Genomic DNA, 25,432 nt, shown 5'->3' with positions numbered 1-25,432 from the left:
ACGTCTGGGTCAGGGCCTTTGCAGCAAAGTTGTGTTTAATCTCGTGATACTTGTCCTTGGGGCAGTAAAAGGGAATCTCCAGGAAGAGAAGGTCTTTCCCACTCCCGTCCAGGACGTAACCTGCCTTTGCTCTCCAAAGAATGTTTTTTGATTTGTTGTTTTGGTTTGTTTCAGACTCAGAAAATAAAGACTCGATCATCCCTCTACCCCCACCCCACAGAGTACCTTCTTTATACCAAGTTGTTTGTTTTTAGGGACCGAGCTACACCACCGGTGGGAATCCACCTTCCTCCCGCCTAACCACCTCTTTTCTGGCCTATCCGCAAGGCACAGCGATGGGCACTTTCTGACAACTTGAAGGGCGAAAAACAGAGGGAGACATCTAGGCATCTAGAGATTTTCCGTATTTTGGCTATAGAAGTTGCAACTGCTGGGTTTTACCTTCAGGGCAAGAAGCATTCCGGTCTGCTGCTGACTAAATGTTTGTGTTCTCCTAAAATTCATCCACTGAAGCTCTAATTCCCAACAAGAGGGTGTTGTTGGCTTGTGGGAAGTAATTACATTTAGATGAGGTCCTGAGGGTGGAGCCCCTGTGATGGGATTAGTGCCCTTATAAGAAGAGGAAAAGAGACCAGAGTCCTCCTCACTCCACTCTAAGGACACAGCGAGAGGACAGCTGTGTGCAAGCTGGGGAGAGAGTTCTAGGAATGCCACCATGCGGGCACTCTGACTTTGGACTTCCCAGCCTCCAGAACTGTGACAAATGAATGTTTGTTGTTTAAGGCACTCGGTCCACGGTATTTTGTTACAACAGGCTGAGCTAAAAACACCATCTATTCATTCCTTCATTCTGTGAATATTTATGAAGTCTTTACTGTACGTAAAGTCCTAGTCTAAGTATTGAAGTTACAGTAGTGAACAAACTTACAAGGTCTCTGCTCTCAAGAAACTTACATTCTATTTTTGGGGAAGCTCAGATAAACCTGTAAATAACATGATTTCAGCTAGTGATAAATGCCATGAAATAAATAAAACAGAATAACTGCTGAAGGGCAGAAGATGGCTGATTTGGAAAGGTCAGACAGGAAAGTCTTCTCCCAGTAGAAAGGACTGCCAGATAAAATCCTGGATGCCCAGGTAATTGTGAATTTCAGATACACTATTACTTTTTTTTAAAGTAAAATTATGTCCCAAATAATGCATGGGACGTACTTACACTAAACATTATTATTTATCTGAAATTCAAATTTAACTGGGTATCCTGTATTTTTCTTTGTGAAATCTTGCAACCCTACCAGTAGGTGACATCCCAGTGGAGAACAGAATGACCACAAGGAACTTGCTATGAAAGGTTCAAGGAAGAGTGACTCAGGGGGACGGATCCAGTAGTGTAAATGTCAGAATAATCAGAGGGAGGGAGGCCCAAATGAGGTCGGATAAATAGGCAGGGGCCAGATCCTGCAGAATTCTGTAGGGATGGCTAGGAGTTTTGAGTTTCTCTCTCTCTTTAAGTATGATGATGCGCGACTGGAGTTTTAAGAAGGGTGACGAGGTATGACTGATATTTGGCTTCTATATGGTCAGCCAGTTTTGGAAGGGTTACGGGACAACCTCAGGAGATAATTGAACTTAAGCTTGTGCTATTGACCTGGGAAGTGGGGGGTGGACCCTCTCGGCGCTCGGGGCAGCGCGTGCCGGGCACCGAGGCAGCCGCTGGGGAGGAGCCGCTTGGCGGTTGCTAGGCAGCGAAAGGGGCGGGGGCTTCACGCAGGGTGATGGCTAAGCCACCGGGACGGAGGCGGAGTCAGGAGAGCGGCGGCGCGCGCCGCGCGTTCGCAGGAAGTCGCGCAGGGGAAGCGACGGGCGCGCGAGCGGAAGTGACGTCGCCCGCGCCCACGTGGTCAAGCGTGGTTCCAGAGGGTCGTTTACCGCAGGGCCTTGGAAGTTAGGAGCTCGTGTACTCGTCCAAGACCTGGTCTAGCGCTCCGGTTCCGGTCCCGTCGGCAAGATGGTGAAGCCCAAGTACAAAGGACGGAGCACCATCAACCCCTCCAAAGCCAGCACAAACCCTGGTACAGGCGGCGGGGCTCGCGGAGGGTGGAGCTTGGAGGAAGCTTGGTGGGGAGGGCTCGGAGGAGGTCGAGGGGGAAGGAGGGACACCCGGGCGGCGTTGCTTGGAGTGGCCTCGAGCCGAGCGGCTACTGGGGACTAGAAGGGAGGAGGTGGTTTTTTAATTCGGAGGCACTGAGGAGTGCTGACGTCTTGAACGCTTCTCAGGGCCAGGTGCCAGGCACCCTGTCTAACGTCGGGAAAAGCGAACACTTAGGCCTGGCATCCTTGGGGCGTCTCCAGTTGTGAGGTGCGGAGACTGGGAAGCTCTGCGTTGGAAGGGACAGTGATCTTGACCTCCTCTCGTGTTCCTGTGTATGTCAGCCCCTCCCGCAGCGTATTTCAGTCTTGTATGATTACAGTTTTCCAGCTCAGGGAATTGTTAGCAGTAAATTAGGTAAAATCAGATTACAAGTAGGTCGACCCAGCTGGCGTTTCACACTTGACCACACTTGCCTGCCACTCTTGCTTGGACTATTTAAATGAGAAAGGGATCCTACGTTCGGCTCTTGGAGTCATCCCACCTGGTAAAGGGCACAGAAAACCCTACAGATAGATAACTAATGAACATTTCAGTAAAGAGGTTTTTAGAGATGTTTATGAGTTTTGCTGAGTTTCCACCTGCAGGATGAACAAGATAGTCTTGGGGGAGTCCTTTCTATTGGGTTTAGTTACTGGAACTTTGTTTTAAAATATGGTTTAAAGTTTTTGAGGACTTGAACAGATCCCATGGAATGTTTTCTCTGGATTGCTGATAAATTATTCAATTGGTGTAGACTGGAATCTTAGACTGTTAGACTCAAAAGGGCCCTGAGAAGTTACGATATAGGTGAAGAGGTGGGGCCAAAATTGGGAAGTGGCTCATCACAGTTGGCACACTTGGTGAGCAGTAGAAGCACCAGTGCTGGGATTTCAGCCTGTTTTCTACTGTATCACTTCAGGGGTAGACAGGTGACTTGAAGATATCCCCAAAAGGAAAAGCTAGGCTAGTATCAGCATGCTTATTTGTCCTTCTCTTTCTCTCCAAGATGTAAGGCAAAAATCCCTACTTAGCTGTTGATTAAACTAAAACATTAGGAAATTAAGAAACTGGTACATATGGAACACTTAAGTATCAAAATCGTGGTCTCGGTGGTGCCCTGCATGTAGCCGGCTCAGCTGAGACCCACAGTTAGAGCATAGATGGCGATCGAATGTTTTTGTTCTAATTCTCGCTCTGCCATTAGGTAGCTGTGTGATCGTGGGCAGGTGCCTGGCGCCTGTGCCTCAGTTTCTTAGCCTGCAGAATGAGGATAATGTATCTCTCTTTATAGGATTATTCCATGGATTACGTGAGGTGATGGCTGTAAATGTGGGTCCCACAGTGCCACAGTTAATACTCAAAATGATTAACTCTTACCAAACACAGTCATACCGAGAATCAAAGATTAGGTCAGCTTTGTTAGACCAGGTAGCATCCAGTGATAAGAATTCTGTTGGAATGATACAGGGAGAGAGAAGACATTTTGCAGCAAAGCGGCAGCGTGCCTACTTTGAGTGAATTAGTTGGTGTGTTTGAGGCAGCGACCATACTTAAACTTGGTGATCAAATAGTTTGCGGTCTACTTCTGTCTTTCCTAGATCGAGTGCAGGGAGCAGGAGGCCAAAACATGAGGGACCGGGCCACAATCCGGCGCCTGAATATGTACCGGCAAAAGGAGCGCAGGTGAGTATTCCACACTGCCATCCTCTCCTTTCCTTCGTGTCCTGGATTCCTAGCTCAGACCTAATCCCCACCCCCTCTTCCCCCAGATAGGAATAGCATATTTTCGAATATCGTCTTATGGGGTTGCTGTTAAGATAAATGGCGAATTTTCGGTTCAAGACGTGGGTAGCGGGTGGTGAAATAGTGATTGTGTCACAACACTGTAGGACCAAAGGAGGTTTCATTCCTCAACGGCCTCAGCCTCCACGGATAGCGCATTAAATCTCTAGTTAAATATCCCTCAAGTAGAAATCTGGTTTTCTTTAACAAAGCATATAGGACTGTAGTTAATGAGAGCAGCCAGAAAACTTGTTTTTTTAATGCAAAACTTTAGATCACAACATTGTGGCGCTTGGAAACTCATCACAACTGTAAGTTCTGCTGAGGCAGCCTCTACCATGGGGACTTGCTGAGCCTGGCATTTTGCTAGCTGGTCTTAATTTGTTTGGTAATTAGATTCTTCATCCGTTCTGAAAGATGTGTCTAAAACACAAACGTCAATGAACTTAATCTGCCTTAGTCACCTCCTCTTCTGTTTGTTTTAGAATTTTGAGTTCCAGCATAAATCACCCTCTACTTAAAATTCATTTAAACCAGTCTTCAAATAATTACCCAAAAAACTCAAGTATGTGGTTTTTTTTTTAAAGACAAATAAACAATAAACAGATTTTTAAACATCAGCATTATTTGTTACTCATCCAGCAGAAATCATTACGTGCTCTGTTGCAAGAGGTTAAATGACTTTTGAACAATCTGTTTCAAATGTAGAAGTACTTCTTGTTTACTGAAATCTGTGTTTCATGATCATTTAAAACCAAAAAAAGAAAAAAGTTCCTTTTGATGGAAAGGGTGTTCTGGAAACCAAGCTTTGCTCTTGCCTTTCTTCTGTCATCAACCAGAATCTGTTACTTCCTCAATTTAGGAACAGTCGTGGCAAAGTGATTAAGCCTCTGCAGTATCAGTCCACGGTGGCTTCTGGCACGGTGGCGAGAGTGGAACCAAATATTAAGTGGTTTGGTGAGTATTGGCCTCTGTCACTTGTGCTCTATTGAACATGTGCTGTATGGAAAAAGGTAGGCTTAAAAGGTATCTAAAGGGCAGAAGTTTGGGGGTGAGTCAAACTGTCAAGGGTTATATGAGAAAGGGCTGAGAAGTGCCCGTGGTGGGAAGAGTACTGAGAAAAGTAGTAGTAGTGGTGGATCCCATAAACAGGTTGTTTTTGTAGAGCGCTCATCATTGTTGATTATAAGTGAACCCTCTAAAACAGGTGAACCCATTCTTTACATGTTAGCGACCAGCCTTCCCAGACCAGAGAACTCTCATCTCTGCCTTTCTGGTAGCCTGGAGAGCGTGGCTGTTTGAGAGTGGCCTTGCAGATAGGTTGGTAGCTTTAACTCGGAGTGTAAGTGCATTCGCTGGCCATTCCTTTGAAACGTTTCTTAATGGGGATTTGGACTGACAGTGGAAGGATCTCTTTTTGGTCTTTCCCAAGCATAAAGGAATGGGATCAGGGCTTCTTTCTGGGAAACTCCACCCACACCTCAGTCTGGGCTTTCCCTTAGTCCCTGCAAGGTGTGTGGGCCAGTCAGATGGTCAGACCCCATCATTGGCCCAGTGCTTGACCTCTGTGGTTGGTGGCAGATGGCAGCTACCTTTCAGTGCGTCTAACATCTGTTGACAGGATACCCTCTAGGAAGCTGCAACTCAGGAAAGTGTCAAAGAAAACTTTTTAGAGAGATGTTTAGCATGGTGGCTGTATATGGTGACTAGGTCTAGGTTCAGACTATCTGAATGTGAATCCTAGTTCTGCCATTTCTGTGACTGGGGGCAGGTTACTACATCTCTCTGTTCACTGGTTTCCTGTCTGTAAAATGAGGATAAAAATAGTCTGTATTTTGGAACACTGCTGTGGGGATTACGTGGGCGAGCCCGTGTGTGGTGCTCAGGGTCGTGCACAGCAGGCCGTGAGCCCTGTGTCATCGGCGCAGGCATTGTAGCCCTCACCACCTTGGGTTCTGCATTTGTGCTCCAGCGTGCTGTTCCGTTGCCTATGTGTTTCAGGCCCCCTCGCTTACAAATTGTTCTCCAGCTAGTGTTATGTAGCTTTATTTGGTTTCCTTTGCGTGGATTTATTGGCTAATTTAATAGTCCTTTCAACCCTTATAACCGTAAAAAGCAGCAGCTGCGACCCAGGTTCTGGGCTTCAGGATTCTCTCCGTATACTGATCAGCTCTGGTTGGCTCCGGATTTCTTTGCCAGATGTAGCAGGAAGTGTCGGACATTTGTCAAATCTCCGTTCCATTCAGTGATGTTGATTTTTCGGTTTCATCCAGTCAGGAAATTGGGCTTGGAAAACTCTTGAAACCCTTTGTGTGTCTGGGTTGGTGGATTAGTTCATAGTCTATGAATGCAGGAGAGGCAGTTTTTTTGTTTTTATTTTTTCCCCCCTCTTTTAAGTTTGAAAACGGATACATGGGATGGGCATAGCAGGTGTTTGGGTGAAGCCAGGGTAATTCGGAGTTTTGCTTTTCCCTATGCCATTGGGAAGAAGGATACAGAAGCAAAAAGGAGTTCTTCATTAAAAAGCAACATTCTTCTGTAAAACAGGAAACACACGTGTGATTAAACAGTCATCATTACAAAAATTTCAAGAGGAAATGGGCACAGTTCTGAAGGACCCATACAAAGTTGTCATGAAGCAAAGCAAGTTGCCCATGTCTCTTCTCCATGATCGGATCCAGCCTCATGTAAGTTGGAGGATATCCCTGGCAATGGAATTTCTTAAGCACAGTTGACGCCAGTCCCTTTGTACCATCTTTGTCTTTTGTTCTTCCATAGAGAAGAGTGGCTTTGATGCAGTCATGATAAGCTTTCCCCTCTCTCGGGGTCTCGCCTTAGTAGGAACCACATCGTGTCGGGAAGGTGTGGTACCTTGTGGATCAGGGCCTTGGGAGTCAGGCCTGACTTAGTCTTTGCTCTCCTCTGACCTAGAGCCTTCATCGGTTTCTCCGTGAGCCTTCACTTCCATGGCTGTAGAGTCAGGAAAACCCGCCTCCTTGGGTGATCCGATGCAGATGAGGCATTTGGCATATAATGAGCACATAGCACACTGCCCGATAGCTAGACTGTGGCTATTAATAACGCTAGTTGTACGGTTGTTTTTGGTTAGGCAAACTAGTTTAAGTGGTGACTCCAGCAGACTTCAGGGACATGTAGGGTGGGGATTGGGTTGGTAGGAGGGAGGCCTTTGGTGCTATGTACTTTCAGCTTCTGTGAGACCCTTGGAAGTCTTTCCAGCGAAGGAAAGGGTGCTGGTCAGATTGGTTCTTAATGATCGCTGGAGTTGAAGGACAGTAAGGACTGAATCCAGCTTGAAGTGGAATGAGTTTCACACAGAACCAAAGAAATGGCCTAATGTTTGCACATTTCTACTCGTATTGAATAATAGTTCCCAGAAATGTAGCCAGTGTATAAGCCTTGGTTCCAATGTAAGGAGGGGAAGGAAACATTGACATGCATACATGGATTAAACAGTTCAAAGAAAATTGTTTACTCGCCGAACAAAATAAAAACCAAGGCCTGGTTATTGCCTCAGGTTTTGTCAATTATGCTTTGTTTTATGACAGACGAGAAGAATGGCGCCTATTAGCGGAATGACTGGTTTCTTTCAGGGAAACACATGAGTGTAATTCATGAACCACAGACAAGTTGCTCATTTCCCTTGTTCTCTTTTGTCTGTTCTCCCTAAAGCCATCTTTTAACAAACTATTGAATCCTGTTTATGAGAAGAACTGAGAGGTTTTTTATTATGGATTTATTGCTTTGTTGCCCATCCCGGTAGTTTGGTGCTTCTAAAATTCAGATGTCAGTCGCTGGTCCGGAGGCCGTGGGGTCCACAGCTGCAGCGCTCATCTGGGGTTTTGGTGCAGCTAGGTGCTCAGGGTAAGGGAAGAGCTTTGTGCTTTGGCCTTGAAAAACCTTCCCTGTTTATTTTAGTGCGGTATCTACTACTGGTTATAAAACTTAATTCTCAGATGGCCGCACAGTGCAGGCTAATCAGATACGCTTTAACTTTTAGCCCCGTGCACATTACAGTCACTGATTCTGTAGCAATACAGCAAAAATACTGTAACTGATTTGATTTGCGTCCTTTATTGCCCTACTGCCTCTAACTGCGTGGCGCTTGTCAGTGTACAGCTTTCCACATACACATCCTTGTGTCTACTGTGCTCTGTGTGCTCTATAGGTGACTTGTGAGATTTCCAAGGATAACTGTGGTCACAGTTTTCATGGCGACGTTAGTATCTAGTTCCAGTGTGAAACCCAACCAACCTTCTGTTTGGGGATGTTCTCTTGTGGGAGGGTAGCAGGTAAAACTGAACTAAGAGATGGGTCAGATAATCTGAAAAGGTGACTGTAGTGGGATGCCTTGGTGGCTCAGTGTAAGTTAAGCGTCTGCCTTCAGCTCAGGTCATGATCCCAGGGTCCTGGGATTGAGTTCCACATTGGGCTCCCAGCTCAGCGGGGAGCCTGCCTCTCTCTCTTCCTGCTTCTCTCCCTGCTTGTGCTCACTCGCTCTTTCTCTCTCTCTCTCTCTCTGACAAATAAATAAATAAGATCTTTTTAAAAAATTTAAAAAGAAAAAGTGACCATAGCTTAAGGGTCTGGGAATTGGAGGGGGTAGGATCAAGGTCAGAAGCCACAGGGGAGGCTTCGTCATCCACATTTAGTAACTGGTGCTTACAGAGGAGCTTTGCACTGAGGGGCAGAGGCCTTTTTTTTTTTTTTTTTTTTTGGGAGGGTATTCTCTGCCGGCTGTTAACATTCTGTTACGTGATAGATCCTAACTCAAACTTTGACTTTTATCCTGCTTCAAAAATTCCTATGCCCGTAACTCCTTTACAGACACAGCAAGTTCTAGTTAGTATCAGGTTCCTTTTATCACATCTGAACTATTATTTTGGACTCTTGTTAGATGTTTTTCATCTGAAGACTTTCCATGTGCATTTAATAAAAACGTTACCTAAATTAGGGAAAATGTTATCTGAAACTAAAATGCATCTTACAAAACAAGCAATTCCTTTTAGCCATGAAAGAAATTAACTTCCAAGAAAAAGTTGGCATTTACAGTTGGTTTAAAAAAACACACAAATTTGAGTATGATTGTCCTTGACAAAATCTGTGAATTTGGCGAATTTTATGCACTTGTCTGAAAGCTCAAAAAAAAAAGTCAGAAAAGATAAGTTAATGTTCATCATTGTAGCCTTAATTACATTTGACTGCAATTTATGATAAATGAAATAAAGCAGAGTTTTTGGCAAGTCTTACACAACTGTTCATACTTGCTTTGACTATTTATATTACTTTGTATTAGTCCAAGGAGTCTTCCAGAATTTCAGAATGGGGGAACAAGTGCTTTTGCGATTTCAGGCTGATTTGAAACCAGGCTGCATCCATGTTGTAGTTTTTGGTGTGGGTTGAGCTTTGGAAAGATAAAAGAAGAAAACCTTTCCCGGGTTGGTTTTTAACTTTTGCTTTTGCTCAGTGCCTTCCTTACCTTTTGAATAATTCTCTTTTCTCTTTAGAACTCAAAGGTGCACATTCTTGATACTGAAAGCTTTGAAACTACATTTGGCCCGAAGTCACAGAGGAAGCGACCAAACTTACTTGCTAGTGATATGCAGTCTCTTCTAGAAAATGCAACAATGTCCACTGAGAGCTACGACCAGGGCAAGGATCGTGACTTGGTCACTGAAGACACTGGTGTCAGGTACAGTTTGAACGTTCATACCGCTCTCATTTGCTCTTCTGCAACAAAACGTTGTCTTTACCTTTATTTTACCTACATAATGCTGAGTTAAAGCTCAGTGCTTTAACTCCTTTTTTTTTTTTTTTTTTTTAAGATTTTATTTATTTGACAGAGCATACAAAGCAGGGGGTCTGGCAGGGAGAGAAGAGGAAGCCGGCCTCCCTGCTGAGCAGGGTGCCCAACACAGGGGTTGATCCCAGGACCCTGGCATCATGATCTGAGCCAAAGGCAGACACTTGACTGAGCCACCCGGGCGCCCTGGTGCTTTAACTCCTAGATGGAGAGTGTTCTTCCCTTTGACTAGAAAAGTTTGTGAAGCTGGGGCCAGACTGAAAATAATTTGAGGTGGCTGGTTTTTTCTAGGTCTCTTTTTTCATTCCCAAAATAAAGATAAACTTTTTTCTTCGTTATAACAGCAGTGAAGTCTAGGATAGACAATTTAGAATATAGGGTTAAATTAGAAATGCAGCACAAAGAAACTAAGAGCTCATAATCTCAGCGACCATGTTATTAACTTGTTAAAATTGTGAATGTCAGGGCTTCCTTAAACAGAGACTCTAGACCATGGGGATTCATGGATGGCCTTTGAGTTTCCTGTGACCCTGTGAAGAGAACATGGAAAGTGTATGTACATGCATAAAGGTGCCGCTGTTTTGTCGGTCTTATATTTGTTTTGGGGAGAGGGAGGAAAAGGATCAATAGCTTTGTCATATTCTCATAGGGCTTCATACCCAAAAGAAGGTCAAGAATCAGTCACTGTTACATATATTATTCTAGATCTTTTTTACATTCCATGTTCATTTATAAATATCTTAAGACTGTATTTTAAGATTTTTTAAAAATTTATTTATTTGACAGAGATCACAAGTAGGCAGAGGCAGGCAGAGAGAGAGGAGGAAGCAGGCTCCCCGCAGAGCAGAGAGCCCGATGCGGGGCTCGATCCCAGGACCCCGGGATCATGACCCAAGCCTAAGGCAGAGGCCCTGAGCCACCCAGATGCCCCTTAAGACTGTATTTTAACTTGCCCTTTATATTTTTTAAATATTTTAGTTTTTAAAAAATTTTGTTTATTTGAGAGAGAGAGGGCGAGAATGTGAGAGAGAGAGATGGAGATCATGAGCCCGGAGGGCCAGGTAGAGGGAGAAGCAGACTCCCCACAGAGCAGAGAGTCCAGTGCGGGACTCAGTCCCAGGACCCTAGGATGGTGATCTGAGCTGAAGGTGTACTCTTAATGACTGAGCCACCCAGGTGCCCTTACATTTTATTTTAGATAAATATTTAGAAAAAAATTTTTTTAAAATTATTAACAATAGATTTCCATGTCAGTACTTAATCGACAGTCCTGCTGTAGAACATCTCTTTTCTTCCTTTGCTCATTTGTTTTGTTTCTTAAAATCCACACATGAGTTGGCATCCTGTGTTATTTGTCTTTCTCTGAATGACTGATCTCATGTGGCATTTTACTCTAGCTCCAGCCATGCTGTTGCAGATGTTGTACTGCTGGCTCAGTGATGTTCCGTCGTGTGTGTATATCGCAACTTCTTTATCCATTCATCTGTTGATGGCTGCTTGGGCATCCACCTGGCTATTGGCTACTGTAAATAATGCTGCTGTAAACATAGAGTTGCCTATATCTTTCCAAAATTGGTGCTTTAGGGATGCCTGGGTGGCTCAGTGGGTTAAAGCCTCTGCCTTCAACTCAGGTCATGATCCCAGGGTCCTGGGATCGAGCCCCGCATTAGGTTCTCTGCTCCGCAGGGAGCCTGCTTCCTCCTCTCTCTCTCTCTGCCTACTTGTGATCTCTGTCTGTCAAATAAATAAATAAATAAATCTTAAAAAAAAAAAAAAATTGGTGCTTTTGTGTTCTTTGCGTGATACCCAGGAGTGTAATTACTGGATCATGTGGTAGTCCTATTTTTAACTTTTTTATTATTATTTTTATTAGCATATAATGTATTATTTGTGCCAGGGGCTCAGGTCTGTGATTCGTCAGTCTTAGACATTTCACAGCATTCCTATTTTTAACTTTTGAGGACCCTCTGTCTTGGTTTGCATTCCCACCAGCGGTACATGAGGGTTCTCCTTTCTCCACGTCCTCGCCAACACCTGCTGTTTCTTGAATCGCTGTTTTTTGACTTTTTAAAGATTTTATTTATTATTTTGACAGAGATCACAAGTAGCCAGAGAGGCGGGCAGAGAGAGGGGGAAGCACGCTCCCCGCTGAGCAAAGAGCCCGATGTGGGGCTCGATCCCAGAACCCTGGGATCATGACCTGAGCCGAAGGCAGAGGCTTTAACCCACTGAGCCACCCAGGTGCCCCTTGAGTCACTGTTTTTAAGTTAAGTCTTTCACTGTGGTGAACTGCACAAAGGCTATACCAGTTCAGTCCCTTGGAAGCCTGCACTGCAGTGGCACTGGGCACATCCATGTGGGTATGAGCTGTCACAGCTCCGTGTCTGCTTCCAGAACTATTCCATGTTGTCCTGAACCGAGAGTCTTCACCCAATAGACAGTAACTTCCTAGCGCTTGGCCGCTGCCCTTCTGCGGTCTGTCTCTTAGCAGTTTGACTGCTCTGCTGAGAGGTACTCGGTCCTACATGCAGTCCCGCAGTCTCTGTCCTTTCATGACCAGAATGTCGCTGGGGCCATCCAGGTTGTGGCCCGTGTCAGTCCTCTGTTCTTCTTTGTTGCTGAGTCACAGTCCATTGTGTATACCGCACATTTTTAACCCATCCCTCCACTGATGGGCATTTGGCTTTTTCAGTGAAATTTGCTTTTGCCCCATCTCCAAGTAGTTTTGATGCCCTTTTCTTGCGGGGCATCGTCATCTCCTCCCTAAACATCCTTTTTGTAGGGTTCACTTGCTCACCTGGAGTGTTTTCTTATTTAGAAGTGAAGCCCAAGAAGAGATCTATAAGAAGGGACAGTCCAAAAGAATATGGGGTGAGCTCTACAAGGTAAGACTTTCAGTTCCTTCTTGTTGCAAGCTTCCTTTGGCTTTCATTATCTTATTTGAGAAAACTGATCTTGATATATGGAAGCTCTCACAAAGAAAGCACAAACTCCGCTGTTCATTCCATCCTTATTCCCCTCCAAAACCAGGACAGATGTGGCTAAGCACTTGCTACCATTGTTCTGGATGGATAACTGTGCTTTTTTTAAAAAATAATAATAAAAGCTACGTTCCATAGACTTTGGATTTATCATACATGGTTAGAGCTGCGTGGGGGGGTTTTAAGTTACTTAGCCTTGTCATTTATAGATGAGAACACCTGTCTAGAAAGGTTGAGTACCTTACCCAGCTCACCCCACTGGTTCGTGGAGGAGCCTTCGTGTGTCTCGAGTCCTGGTTCAGCTGGCTAAGTTTGATGTCCGAGTACTCGAGATAATTCTTGGTCACTAAAAGCTTTCCAGCACAATCTCATAATCCGACAGTAACCTAACAGGAAAGTATACCCTGAAGGTAAACTAAATGTTCTAGTTTTTTGTAGAATACACAAAACCTGTGACAGTAGAAACTTGTAGAAGTTTAAGAAGTAAGTGATTTCATTCAGTAATGAACAGTAGTTGTGAAATAGTATGGGTTACATCTAAATTAGTTTTCCTCTTTGAAATTCGACAAGTTTCTCCTACTCACAGGATGGAAAAAGTTCCAATCACTGGGCACTGAGATTGGCCACAACCTACCCTTGTTGTGAAGTTCTCACTGTTTTATTTTTCCCAGGTTCCTTTAAATGTCCTCCGTCTCCCACTTCTCATCTGTACTAAAACAAATCCTTTTCGCCTCTTTGAATCGCAGGTGATAGATTCTTCAGATGTTGTAGTTCAAGTTCTTGATGCTAGAGATCCGATGGGTACCCGTTCCCCTCACATTGAGACTTACTTGAAGAAGGAAAAACCCTGGAAACACCTAATTTTTGTTCTTAACAAATGTGACCTTGTTCCAACCTGGGCGACAGTGAGTACGGCTGCTTATCCAGGACAGACTTGCAGGTGGAGGCCAAGCTCTCTGTCAGTAAAGATGTTTCACTTCAAATGAGATCTGAGACCTTAAAGTTCTGGACTTTTTGACCTAGTAGTTGTGGAAGCTTTCTCACTGGAAGCAAAACGAAAATGTGCTTCACCGACCGCGGGCGGAGTTAATGTTTCACCCGCTGATGGTTGGCGAAGGGACGGCTGCGGGACCCACAGGATGGGTGATATGGCCCCTTCGGGAGGAGACGCTGCTGCAGCTGCTGGCCTGTTCCTCATTCTGTTACATTAGTTGCGTTCAGTCTCGATGAAGGCGTTTTTGTAATTGTTCCATGTTTGTGAGACAAAAGAAAAAGCATTCTTTAAAAAAAAAAATATTTTAAAGAATTTTAGCTAAGGTTTTCCTTAGCTCTGTATGTAAAAAACAGCGTGTAACTTAAGCTTTGAGTTTTCTTGGCTTATGAATAAACAGGTGTCTTGTCTTCGCCTTTTAGAAACGTTGGGTGGCTGTCCTCTCCCAGGATTACCCGACCCTTGCCTTCCACGCAAGTCTTACCAACCCCTTTGGCAAAGGAGCCTTTATTCAGCTTCTCCGGCAGTTTGGAAAGGTACTGGGACCTGACCTGCCTCTCCTGGAGTGTGTAGCTGTGGGTCCTTGGGAGACTTTCTCTTGCCAGTTGTGTTAGGTTACACACCTCAGTTCCACCATCTTGGTAATAAGTGTGTGTCTGAGAGACCTAAAAACTCCTAGAGCCTTGGGGTTATAAGGGATTGTGGAAAGTGTCTTCCAGCTCAGCCATAGCCCCTACCTTTTACAAACATTGCTTCCCTTCATGCAGTATCCCTGGCTCCTGATGGTCCATCCTCTGCTTGAGAACGGCCCCTCCCCCACACCCCTGTGTTCCCCATCCTGCTTTTCGAGGCCTACGATGCCTCCTCTGCCCTCAGGCCTGTGCAGTTTCTAAGCCCCCCGCCGGGGGGCCCCCTGCTGATCCCTGGTTTGATGTCACTTTCTCTGGGAAGCCCTGCGACCAGGTCGCCCTCACAGATGTTCTCGGAGCTTCACATTCTGTACCTGCAGCTAGGTGTTGGCGTGTCTCATTCATTCTACCTGGCTTCAGACAAAGGACACACATCCTCTGCCCCACCCTTCCCCGTTCCTGGAAGCAGACACTTCCAGCTCGTGGCTGTTAGTTACCTCCCTTATTTTCTTCCATATTTTTAGTACCTGCTTTTGATTCTATTTCTGATCTCCCCTACCCCACTCCCCAGCACCTGCCATTTTGGACACTTGCTAAGTCTGTGCTGTGGAAAATGTGTATTAAGTTTCTTACAGCTGTCCTCTCCCCACACGTACTCCTCTCCCTCTGTTCTCGCTCTGTTGTTATATGTCATCTGGCTAGATGATCATTTCCTTCAGCGTGTACATTATTTTGACCTAGAACATCAGTCACAGCTCACCCACATGGTGCTGTGATTGTAATTCCTTTCTAATAGAACCTTCTGTCCTCTCTGGTGTTAATTAGCTCCTTGTCCTTTGTCACTAACATGTCACCAAATCCGCTGGCAGAGTGGGAGCTTCGAGAGTGTTGGGGACCCTACCTTCCAGTCGGGACTGGCTGCCCCCCGGGCTGGCTGCAGAGTTGTCCTCCTGGGATGTCCTTCACCGTCACCCTGAGCATTCCTGTGGCTCTCTCCTGGGTTGGATACCTTGTTCATTGGGATCAAGGGATCCAACAGGGGATCTTCTTTCTTGGTTTTTCTTCTAACCTGGTTTACTTTTTCCTTTTAATGGAACATATTTTCTAAAAGCTTCTTAAGAAGCTGAGCTTAGAAAGGTACCTTTTTTGAGACCTTGTGTTTTGAAAATACCTTTATTCTGTCTTCACACTGTTCTCCCCAGAATGCTGAGAGCACCACTGCGTTATCTTCTGGTGGCTTCTGGCATGGTGTAGAGAAGTCTGAGGCTGTTCTGATGCCCAGTCTGTTGTGGCTGGGATCTCCTAAAAAAATTCCAGTTTTAAAATTTCATAGTGACACAGTTTTAGGTGAGTCAGTGTCAGTGAGTTAGGCACTGGACGGAACTTTGTCTGATGTTGTCCTGTATTATTTCTTAGAGATCGCCCACCCTCTACCCCATCACCTGTTCTTGTTCAGGAAATTGGTTTTATCTCCTGGTTTGATTTTTGAATTTTCTTTGCTTTACTTTGGTGTCTTTGTGATGTTTTGCTATATATCATGGGAAGTTTCTCTGACTTGATCATTTAGCTGTTCTTTAGTAACATTTATTTTGCCTCTCACTTTTAAGCATTGGCCTGCCTCTATTCTTGTGTCACAGATGAACTTTCGTCTGTTTCTGAGAAGGGCAATGATATTGTATTCTGAAATTTTCCTTTCTTCCTGTATTGACTCTATTTCCTGCCAGTTTTTTTGTGTTTTTTCTGTCTTTTGTACTAGTCACAGTTTAAATTTCTGGTTATTTTTTACTTTTTGTTTGTATGTAAGGGTGAGCCACTAAAAACCCAATGGAAGTTTTATTTGTTCGGGGGTGGGGGGATGACTATTGAATAATAGACTTCACTGTAGGGTAACTAGGCAGAAACCCAGTATTTTGTTGGAGGGCACCCTCGGTGTCAGTGTCTGTAGGTCTTTACTCCTGGATCTGAGAGTTTCTCCTTAAAGGAGTGTTCCAGTCTCGAGCTCAGGGATGTATAAGCTTGACTGCTGGGGTTTTGGGAACTCAGCGGGAGGAAGGACATCGATATTTAGATTTTCAGGTAATCACACTGGGAATGCTTGCCTTTAGCTGCTGTTTTCCCCAAACATAGGTTCCCATTTAGGTTCCCATCTAAAAATGAAAGATATTTTCAGAGATGCATGCAGGGCTTCCAAAAAAATCCATATCTGGAAAGGCAGTGGGGCAGAGAAGCTGGGTGCCTGTGCTGGCGGAGGGAGAGGTAGAGTGGTGTCCCTGCTCCGCGGACTTCTTGCTGGTCTTGATTTCAGAGCCCCTGAGCTGTAGCTGTCTTGCCAGTTCCTGAGGGCATTTGTGATTCTTTGGCAATATTTTTGCTGGGTTTTTAGTTTTCCTACCTTAGCTTTCATCTTTGTAGTGGGCCAAGTTAGATACTACTTTCTAGCCGCTAGTATTTTGCTAACATTGTCTGTTTGTTTTTATTGTCTCATTTCCAGTTCATTCTTTGGTTTTATATGCCTGGTTCCGTTGGTTCCCGTGTATTCATTCTCACTGCTGTCCTCATAGTGGAGTCTGCGGAGGGAGTGAGGCCAGTGTGGACGTTCAGTCCGCCATCTTTAATCGGAAGCCCTCAGCCGGTTGCAGACTTCTTGTTGAGCTCTGGTCTCCTTGAGACTCTCATCCAATGGTCTGACTTCTGCGGTTCCTTTTTCTTTCTTCTGTCATTTGTTTTTGGCAATGAAAATGCAAAATGTATTGTACAGAGAAAAGGAGGGATGGGTCTTGGGATTGCCAGTTGGTGTTATCTGTGGATGGTGTTAAACTGATGACTAACAAGTTCTTTCTCCCTTTGATTTTCGACCTACGTATTTTTAACCTTAAAACATTGAAGAACAATAGCACATTGACGACTGAGGAAATGAGTCACATCTGATTGATTCATAAGTGTGTGTATGTGCAGCCCACTCAGATGACACAGTTGGTGTGTGTCTAGGCTTTAGATCAAGTTCTAGTGACACTTTTGCCCTGTGTCTTTGTTTTTGAGCAAAGTAACACAACCTATGTTTCCCGGGGGATGTTCATGACCGTGTGTATGTGGTGTGTGTTCTCTTTAACAGCTGCACACTGACAAGAAGCAGATCAGTGTTGGGTTCATTGGCTATCCAAATGTTGGCAAGAGCTCTGTGATAAACACATTGCGCTCCAAGAAAGTTTGCAACGTGGCCCCCATTGCAGGTGAAACAAAGGTATGTCTGGCTCAAGAGGGCCTTATTTATGTCTCTATATTTTATTTTTACAGAGGGTGGTTATTTAGGTCATGGAGATATCTATCTACTTCTCTTGAATGAAAGCCACCATTGAGAGTTTAGTCTCTGTGTGATGGTTTGGAGCGTACCAGAGTTGTTTCTACCCATTTGGGTAAGACCGAGAGTACTTTGTATGGCACTGTGTGCCTTTGGTATGATCAGGGAGGTGCCATTCATTTTAAGTCTGTTTTATTGTTTTATTATTTTTTATTTTTTAAAGATTTTATTTATTAATTTGACAGAGATCACAAGTAGGCAGAGAGGCAGGCAGAGAGAGAGAGGGGAAGCAGGCTCCCCGCGGAGCAGAGAGCCCGATGCAGGGCTCGATCCCAGGACCCTGAGATCATGACCTGAGCTGAAGGCAGAGGCTTTAACCCACTGAGCCACCCAGGTGCCCCTTTAAGTCTGTTTTAAATTGTTACTCTAGCCTTTCTTTGGCAAACAAAACTAACCCAAGAATATTGGTGCCTGGGTTATGAAAGAAAACTCAGTGTTACAGTAGATTCTGGCCGTTGGGGACAGACCCTAAAGCACAGAGTGTTTGGGGAGCAGCATGAGTTCTGCTGAAGGGAAGAGGAGTCAGACAGTATTAATCTTCGAAGAGTACTTTGAAAAATTAGGGAAAGGTTGACTCGCTATGATCGGCTTTACTTTTAGACTCTTTGCCGGTGGAAACGGTAGTTGATACTTTGTGGAAGTGCCTCATGAGTGGCCCAAGTAGAGGAGAGCCTTTGTAGCTTTGTGAGATCAGACCGAGGGTTTGACCCAGGGGTCTCTGGCTTTCTGCCTTCAGGTCTGGCAGTACATCACCTTGATGCGTCGGATATTCCTTATCGACTGTCCAGGTGTGGTTTACCCCTCCGAAGACTCGGAGACAGACATTGTGCTGAAAGGAGTGGTGAGTACTTTTAGTCCCGACAGGCTCTCTGTTTGCTCTTTGTGGGGAGCAGTCTGGGGCGGCGGGGGGACCTTGGATCCCTTTGCGTTTCACTCACTGGGGAGGCTGTTCGGGGTCCACCCATCTGAACAGACTTCAGGAACACGACGCTCAGCAGGGCGGCCTCTCCATTCCGCTGTAGCCTGCTTGGGGAGTCTGGAGCCAGGGCAGATCTGCTCAATGTCATCCCACAAAAGAGTTTGTAGTTTCCACGTGGGATCCGGAGGGAAGCAGGGCCTGTTTACGTTTAGGGATCATTCATCTTCGAGGGTGTATGGGCTGAGTCATTTTGGAACACAAGCGTTTCCTCACTTGTTTCTGAATATGACCAAAACCTTTAAACGGCTTCACTTAACCTTAGCCAGGGCTGCTGGCCATACATCCTGAGCACATTCCTTCCCTCTCTCCTTAAACTATCGAGTTCTCTCTGTGTCCTGGCATTGGCAGGCTTTTCGCCGTTTCTCAAGTGAGTAGCATGAGACGGTCCAACTTGAAACTGCTTGCAGAACCACACAGTTAGTGTGTGGTGAGCAGGGATGAGCGCCGAGTCCTTGGCTCTGTGGTGGTGGCCGGCGTGCAGGGACCTTCCAGCTGACCGCGGCTGGCCACCTCGGAGACTGGCCCTGCCAGGCTCCGCTTGCACAACGGTGTTGAAATCTATTTTCAGATATTGATACAAATGTGAACTTCACTGCTTCCATATAAAGTCTATAAGGCAGGAATTTTCCTGTTAACATCTAGGTTCAAGTTGAAAAAATAAAGACTCCCGAAGACCATATCAGTGCTGTACTTGAACGAGCGAAGCCAGAATACATCAGCAAAACCTACAAGATTGATTCTTGGGAGAATGCTGAGGACTTTCTTGAGAAGCTGGCGTTCCGGACTGGGAAGTTACTGAAGGTGAGCGAGGGTCTGTGCAAATGCAGACCAGGACACGTGGCAGGGTGGGGAGGTCGGCGGGCGGTGGGGGGGTGCGGGGGGTAATGGGCTTTCTTTTATTTTGTGGTTTGGTTTGGTTTTGTTTTGGGGGGTTTTTTTGTTTTAAAGATTTTCTTTTTAAATGGGCCTTCTTTTATTTTTTGTTTTGTTTTTTTGTTTGTTTGTTTGTTTGTTTTAGAGATTTTATTTTTAAGTAATCTACACCCAGCATGGGACTTAAGCTCACAAGCCTGAGACCAGGAGTCTCATGCTCCACCGACTGAGCCAGCCAGGCTCTGCTGGATGTTTTTTGTCGTGAACAGTATGGAACTTGGCAAGCAGATGGTGATGAATAACTGGGGTGGCTGCAGTGCCTCCACGCTGGGAAATGGATTTATTCTTGAATTTAACCGGCAGTCTTCCTGTGACATTTCAGGGTGGAGAGCCGGACTTGCAGACTGTGGGCAAGATGGTTCTCAATGATTGGCAGAGGGGCCGGATTCCTTTCTTTGTCAAGCCGCCTAATGCAGAGCCCCCTGCGGCCTCCCAGGTAAGAGACCAGGGTGGGCCTGCCTTCTGGAAAGTGTGATTACTGACCTAGGCGTAGTGCCTTTGATTGCCTTCCTTTATGAAGCACCTGTTTTCTTTGGGGCGTTTCCCTCTACTGTCTCCCATCCCATAGAGCTGTTGTTATGACCTTCTTGGGGTGGGGGTGGCATTTGGAAACTAGAAAGTAGATTTGTGATAGAAGACCAAGTCTGAATACCAGTCTTTAGGGCCTAGAACAAAGAGGGCTCTGCCTGTAAGTGTTTTTCCGATCCTGTGTATTTCCTTATTCATGAGGAGCAGAGGCATTTCCAGGATTGGCTTTACATTTATCTGTTAGGCCCAGCCACGTGCCTGGCACAGGGAATGTAGGAATAAATAACACAGCCCTTGCCCTCAGGAAGCTCATGATCGGGTGGGAAAGGAGAGTGGTACAGTTTGTAGCCAGGGAAAGAAGCCTTAGATTTTGGGCTTCTGGGCTGGATTGAGAAGCTTCCCTTCTGTTGCCTTTCCTTCCCCCTGGCAGTGGACTGCCGCAAGGCTCCAGCTGTGGCCCTTTGCTTTTCTATTTCTAGGCTCTTTTTCAGAGCTGTGCTAAGCCTTTGAAAGAGATGGCTTTAGTGTCGCTTCTGTGCTGGTGCTTTCGGTTTCCTGTCGTCCTGGTTCCCTCTTACCTGAACTCTGTTCCCAGAGTTTCAATTATCAGCTAGAAACTTCCGGTTGAGTATATTCTCCAGCATTTCAGAATCGACGTACCTGAAGTATGTTAACTTTTCTCCCTCTCCCAGCTGAGCCCCCAAAACAGCCAAAAAAGCCAAAACCCAGTCCTCTCCCGTCTTCTTGGTTTGTTAAGTCGTTGGCTGGTTGAGTCGTTCCGGCAGCACCAGCGTGCGGAGGACGTCCTCTGTGCTCCGTACTCCGCTGGGCGCTGGCGGTGTTACAGCAGAAGCAGACGGGTCCCTGCCTCATGCCCTTCCGTATCTCTGGGCACTCTGATACCCATACCAGCTCTGCAGCTCTCTGACTCCAGTTGAATATCCAGTAATTCAGTTCAGTTCTGACACGTGCTCCAAGAGTTAGCCCAGACCTACAGGTTAAGGGTTTAGTCCCACAGAACGGCCCCCCCTTCAGAGGCCAGCTGCGGGTGGGGTTCTCAGGCTGCCCACGCTTCTGCCCAGCCAGCTACAAATTGAGAGCTTCTCAGGTTTGATGATTTGCTGAAACGACTCCTAGAACTCAGGAAAGTGGTTTATGATGGCCACCTTGTCATAGAGGATATAGCTCAGGAACAGCCGAATGGAAGAGATGCCTAGGGCCAGGTGTTGGGTTGTGGGTGGCATAGAGTTCCTGTGCCCTTTCTGGGCCTGGTGCGTTCCTGGCACATCAGTACATTCGACCCAGAAGCTCCCCAGACCTTACCCTTCAGGGCTTCCCACGGACGTTCCATTATATTGGCCATTGGTGATCGAACTCCTGTCTCTCACTCTCTCTTCAGGTGCTTGGGCCTTCTGGTGACCAGCCCCCATTCTGAAGAGAGCCCCCCCCCACCGTGAGCATGTCATCAGCATAAACTCCTGGGTGGTGGAAAGGGGCTTGTTAGGAAGAATGGCAGGCACGCTTTTTTTTTTACTCAGGGGTTTAGAGCTCTTGTGCCAAAACCAAACATACGTTCTGATACTATAGGCAAACAGACAGTAAACAGATAAATAGAAAAATGTCAGGAAGCACTGCTTACTGTGAGGAAGACAAAACCAGGGTCAGGGCATGGGAGACAGAGGAGTGTTCTTGTACGTGGGGTGGGCGAGGGTGGCCTCTGAGGAAGTGGCGTTTTGGTAGACACCTTAATGGTGTGAGGCAGGAACGGAGTAGCTGTCTTGTTGGGAGAGGGGACTGGCCGAAGGCAGGGCCTGCCTGCTGTGATCCATGTGCCGAGAGGAAGTCATGGGGCCGGACCGCAGCGGCACAAGGCACAAGGGACTCGCGGTGGGGGGGGGGTTGTAGGAAGGAGGTGTGGCAGGGTCTCTTGTCACCCTATGTGCACATCATAGGGTTATCTTGAGCGCTTCCTCCATGTCTGGTCATTGAGTTTTAGATCATTATTTCCCCCAGTCTGCGATTTTCTTCTTTTTTTTCTCTTGGTAGTGGCCGAAACTCTTTCAGAATCTAAAAGCTAAAACCTTAGCTTTGGGAACAGGTATAAAAATGTACCTACAAATTTTGTATACAATTTCCTGAATGTTCTGGATTCCTGACTTATTGAGCACTTGGTGTGCGACCACTCTTGCCTTCGGAAAATCCCTGAAGGTTCGTGAATCTCCGTTGCAAGGATAAAATAATACCACAAAGGCGAGGCGCCAGGATAAAGCCTGCCACACACTGTTACCTCGGAGAGGCGGCTTATTTCCCTGTCCCCCAACTCGCCTCCTCATGGCCTCCCGTCACAAGCTTCCCTTCTCTTGGTCATCACACCTTTCCTCCGGGGGCTTCTCCTGCACCCCACCGCTTAGCAGTCTGCTTTCTGTCCAGGGCACTTGTGTGTGCTCGCCTTGGGTGTGCCTGTCTCCACAGCCCCAGTCCTTCCCCTCCTCAGGGAGGGTGGAGGGAGGCAGACGTTCTGCGGGGCATGGTGGATGGTCTGAGTGGTTCGATACTCACAGTGGGCTCATCCTTTGGAACCACAGCTGAAGGCCTTGGAGCCAAGTCGCGGCTTCAGGGTGTAATGGGGCTTGGCCTGCGGTAGATGAACGACGGGATTCCAGTGAGTGGGTTTTCAGTTCTTTCCCGTAGTGCCGAGAAGGGGACTGCCTCCTTCGGGAGCAGGCTGTCAGTTCGGAAATGGTTTTTATTTTCTGATTCCCATTTCTCTCCCTCGCCTGTCCCCCTTTTTGGCCTGAATAGCTCCTGTCCTCCCCATCTTTGGAAGTTGCCACAGAAGCAAGCCAGAAGGATGCTGAAGAGGAAGTCACCGCAACTGGAGGGGAAGCCTCAGAGCGTGTCACTGAGAAGGAAAACGAGAACAGTCACTGTGACACGGACTCAGAAATGCAGCAGATTCTGGCACGGGTTCGGCAGAATTTCGGCAAAATCAATGTCGTGCCTCAGTTTTCCGGGGATGACCTGGTCCCTTTGGAGATGTCCGATATCGATGAAGAGCTTGAGAGCTTTTCCGGAGAGGAGGAGGAGGAGGAGGAGGAGGAGGAGGAGGAACAGGAGCAACTGGAAGACGAGGAAGAGGAGTCTTGCCCGGAGTCCCAGGGAGAACACGTGGGAAACGACACCAAGGCCATTATTAGAGCGCTGGATGAAAAGATTGCTAAATATCAGAAGTTTTTAAACAAAGCCAAAGCTAAGAAGTTTTCAGCAGTCAGGTCGTATCGTCGTCTTCTCACAAATTGTAGTTTGCTCGTTCCTTTCTAAGACACTTGCTACAAGGACTGGAGCAGTATTTTTATGGGAGGTGGAAAGGAGTTAGTGCCATTTTTTAAAAAAGTGGTCTGTCCTTTTATGAGAGGGAGCTCCCTGAATTATGAGTGGCTTAGGTCTGCCTCTGCCCAAGGCCCAGGGAGCTGCTGGAACTGTGGGGCTTCACTTCCTGCCGGTGCACTGCAGTGGCAACCGCGGGAAGGAGGGTGGCTTTCTGCAGTCTTCAGGGTGGTCCCTGCCCCCGGGTTGGCACGTGATCGGGCAGCTGTGTTACTTGGCTTTTCTGTTGCAGAATATCCAAGGGACTAAGTGAAAAGGTTTTTGCAAAATCTGAAGAACAAAGAGCAGCCGAAGAGGTTGCAGAAGACACAGGTAAAGTTAAATTCATCAAACCGCTTGGGACGTGTGACTTTGATCTCTGCACTGGGGGATTGTGCTGTTCCCCGCACGGTGCTTGTCATTTGGGGCAGGTGACCCTGTTTGTTGTATAGCTGGGGTTATTCCTTTCCGTTCTGCACATTTCGTGGGGTTAATTCAGGAGGCTTCCTGTAAAAAGAGACCATTAGTAACCTTATAGTCTAGGGGTGAGTCAGCCAGATTTGTTTTGTGGGAGGCGGGATGGGTCAGGTATCTGTTCTTTACTCCATTGGACTCACAGCTTCTACGTGAAAATGTGTTTCCGTGGCATAAATGCAAACCCTGGTACGGCCTGGAAGGGTCCCCCTGACTTGGCGCCCTCCTGGCCTCATCCCGCTTTTCCCCTGCACCGTGCCCGCCACACTCCATGCACACTGGCCTTCTCCCTCCAACACAATCAAGCTCATTCTCATGTTCGCATTCACAGACAGAGTTTTGGATAGAAAATTCCTGATTCTTTTCTGTATGTTTGTGTGTTATGTTTCCAGCACCTACCAAAAAGGGAAAGAAAAGGAAGGCACAGAGGGAAGAGGACCGTTCAAATAAGACTCGCAGAATGCTTACATCTAAGGAAGTATGTGGTTTTGGTCTTAAACGTCACCCGGGAAGTAAAGAGGAACAATCCATTTCCTGAGAGACATGCTTTCCAGAACTGCTGGTCTGGAGTTGAATTCTCAGAACCCCAGTCCTAAGTGACCTAGTTGCGATTAGTTCAATGGGATTAAGAGTTGGCCTAGTGGATGAAGGTCCTTGAGTTCTTGATCACTGTCCTCAGACAGGTGGGCTCCCCTCTAGAAGGGTCCGCTGGTTTTCTGTGGTGAGCAGAGCTGTTTCGGCAGACAGATTCCTGCCCCCAGCTCTGTTACTGGGCTCATCAGAGCTGGGGTGGCCCCCCCGGGGAATGAAGAGCTTTTTACTAGAAGTGTTCACCCTTAGAGGACCCCTTGTCAGGAGTGCGGTAGAAAAGATTCCAGCATGGTGGATGGTTGGACCAAATGACCGTCTAGAACATGGCACAGTCACGAGTTACTGTGCAAGAGCACACTTGGGTCTGTGAGGGGAGCCCTTCCTTGTTACTAGCACTGCTTCTAGTACTTGGGGGAGCAGCATAGGAAGGGAGCAGAGAGAAACAGAGGGGCTCTTCTGGGACTTTGCTACGATTGGCTGGGGTGTTTTTGTTTTTTTTTTTTTTTGGTCATTTTTTTTTCTTTCTTGCCATTGTTTATAGCGGAGGCGAGCGGCACGGCAGCAGCAGTCCAGGAAAGTTGGTGTACGCTACTATGAAACACACAATGTGAAAAATAGGAACAGGAACAAAAAGAAGACCAATGACTCAGACGGACAGAAACACAAACACAAAAAATTCAAACATAAGCAGTAACATTTTAAAAGTTTATTAAATTATACAAAAATATGCAATTAGAAACTGTGTTCTTCTCTTCATGCCCAGTTGGCATTTCTAAGGCCCTGATGTATTCTGAGGTTTGACAGTTGAAACCCTTCACCAGTGCTGTTAAAAGAAAGTCCCTGCAACCCCAAGGCTTTAGGTGATGGG

The 25,432-nt window shown here is 46.3% G+C and overlaps 1 protein-coding gene across 2 annotated transcripts; it reads left to right on the top strand.

Annotated features, from left to right (window-relative positions):
• The first annotated feature begins 1,883 nt into the window (after positions 1-1,883).
• Positions 1,884-25,291, top strand: GNL2 (G protein nucleolar 2). Of its 2 annotated transcripts, XM_032877290.1 has the most exons (16): positions 1,884-2,072; positions 3,730-3,814; positions 4,776-4,870; positions 6,461-6,600; positions 9,439-9,623; positions 12,553-12,619; positions 13,462-13,620; positions 14,129-14,242; positions 17,448-17,576; positions 18,430-18,534; positions 19,315-19,473; positions 19,928-20,041; positions 22,936-23,405; positions 23,753-23,832; positions 24,366-24,451; positions 25,106-25,291. In XM_032877290.1, the coding sequence occupies exons 1-16, from the start codon at positions 2,009-2,011 to the stop codon at positions 25,256-25,258; spliced, it is 2,205 nt and encodes a 734-aa protein (XP_032733181.1). In that variant the 5' UTR covers positions 1,884-2,008; the 3' UTR covers positions 25,259-25,291. The 2 variants fall into 2 exon arrangements, with proteins under 2 accessions (XP_032733181.1, XP_032733183.1); XM_032877292.1 differs by lacking the exons at positions 1,884-2,072; positions 3,730-3,814; positions 6,461-6,600.
• The last annotated feature ends 141 nt before the right edge of the window (positions 25,292-25,432 follow it).

Source organism: Lontra canadensis, unplaced genomic scaffold (assembly GCF_010015895.1).
Source record: "Lontra canadensis isolate GAN:19392208 unplaced genomic scaffold, GSC_riverotter_1.0 scaffold60, whole genome shotgun sequence".
In the NCBI taxonomy this organism is placed as follows: domain Eukaryota; kingdom Metazoa; phylum Chordata; class Mammalia; order Carnivora; family Mustelidae; genus Lontra; species Lontra canadensis.
Note: the sequence above shows the minus strand (reverse complement) of the source record. Positions and strands in the feature narration are given on the sequence as shown.

Bases quoted from the DNA above. Each gene is read 5' to 3' on its own strand.
- GNL2 (XM_032877290.1), top strand. From the start codon at position 2,009: ATGGTGAAGCCCAAGTACAAAGGACGGAGCACCATCAACCCCTCCAAA. The intron at 3,815-4,775 runs GTGAGTATTCCA...TCCTCAATTTAG, and splicing joins TACCGGCAAAAGGAGCGCAG to GAACAGTCGTGGCAAAGTGA. The intron at 18,535-19,314 runs GTGAGTACTTTT...GTTAACATCTAG, and splicing joins ACATTGTGCTGAAAGGAGTG to GTTCAAGTTGAAAAAATAAA.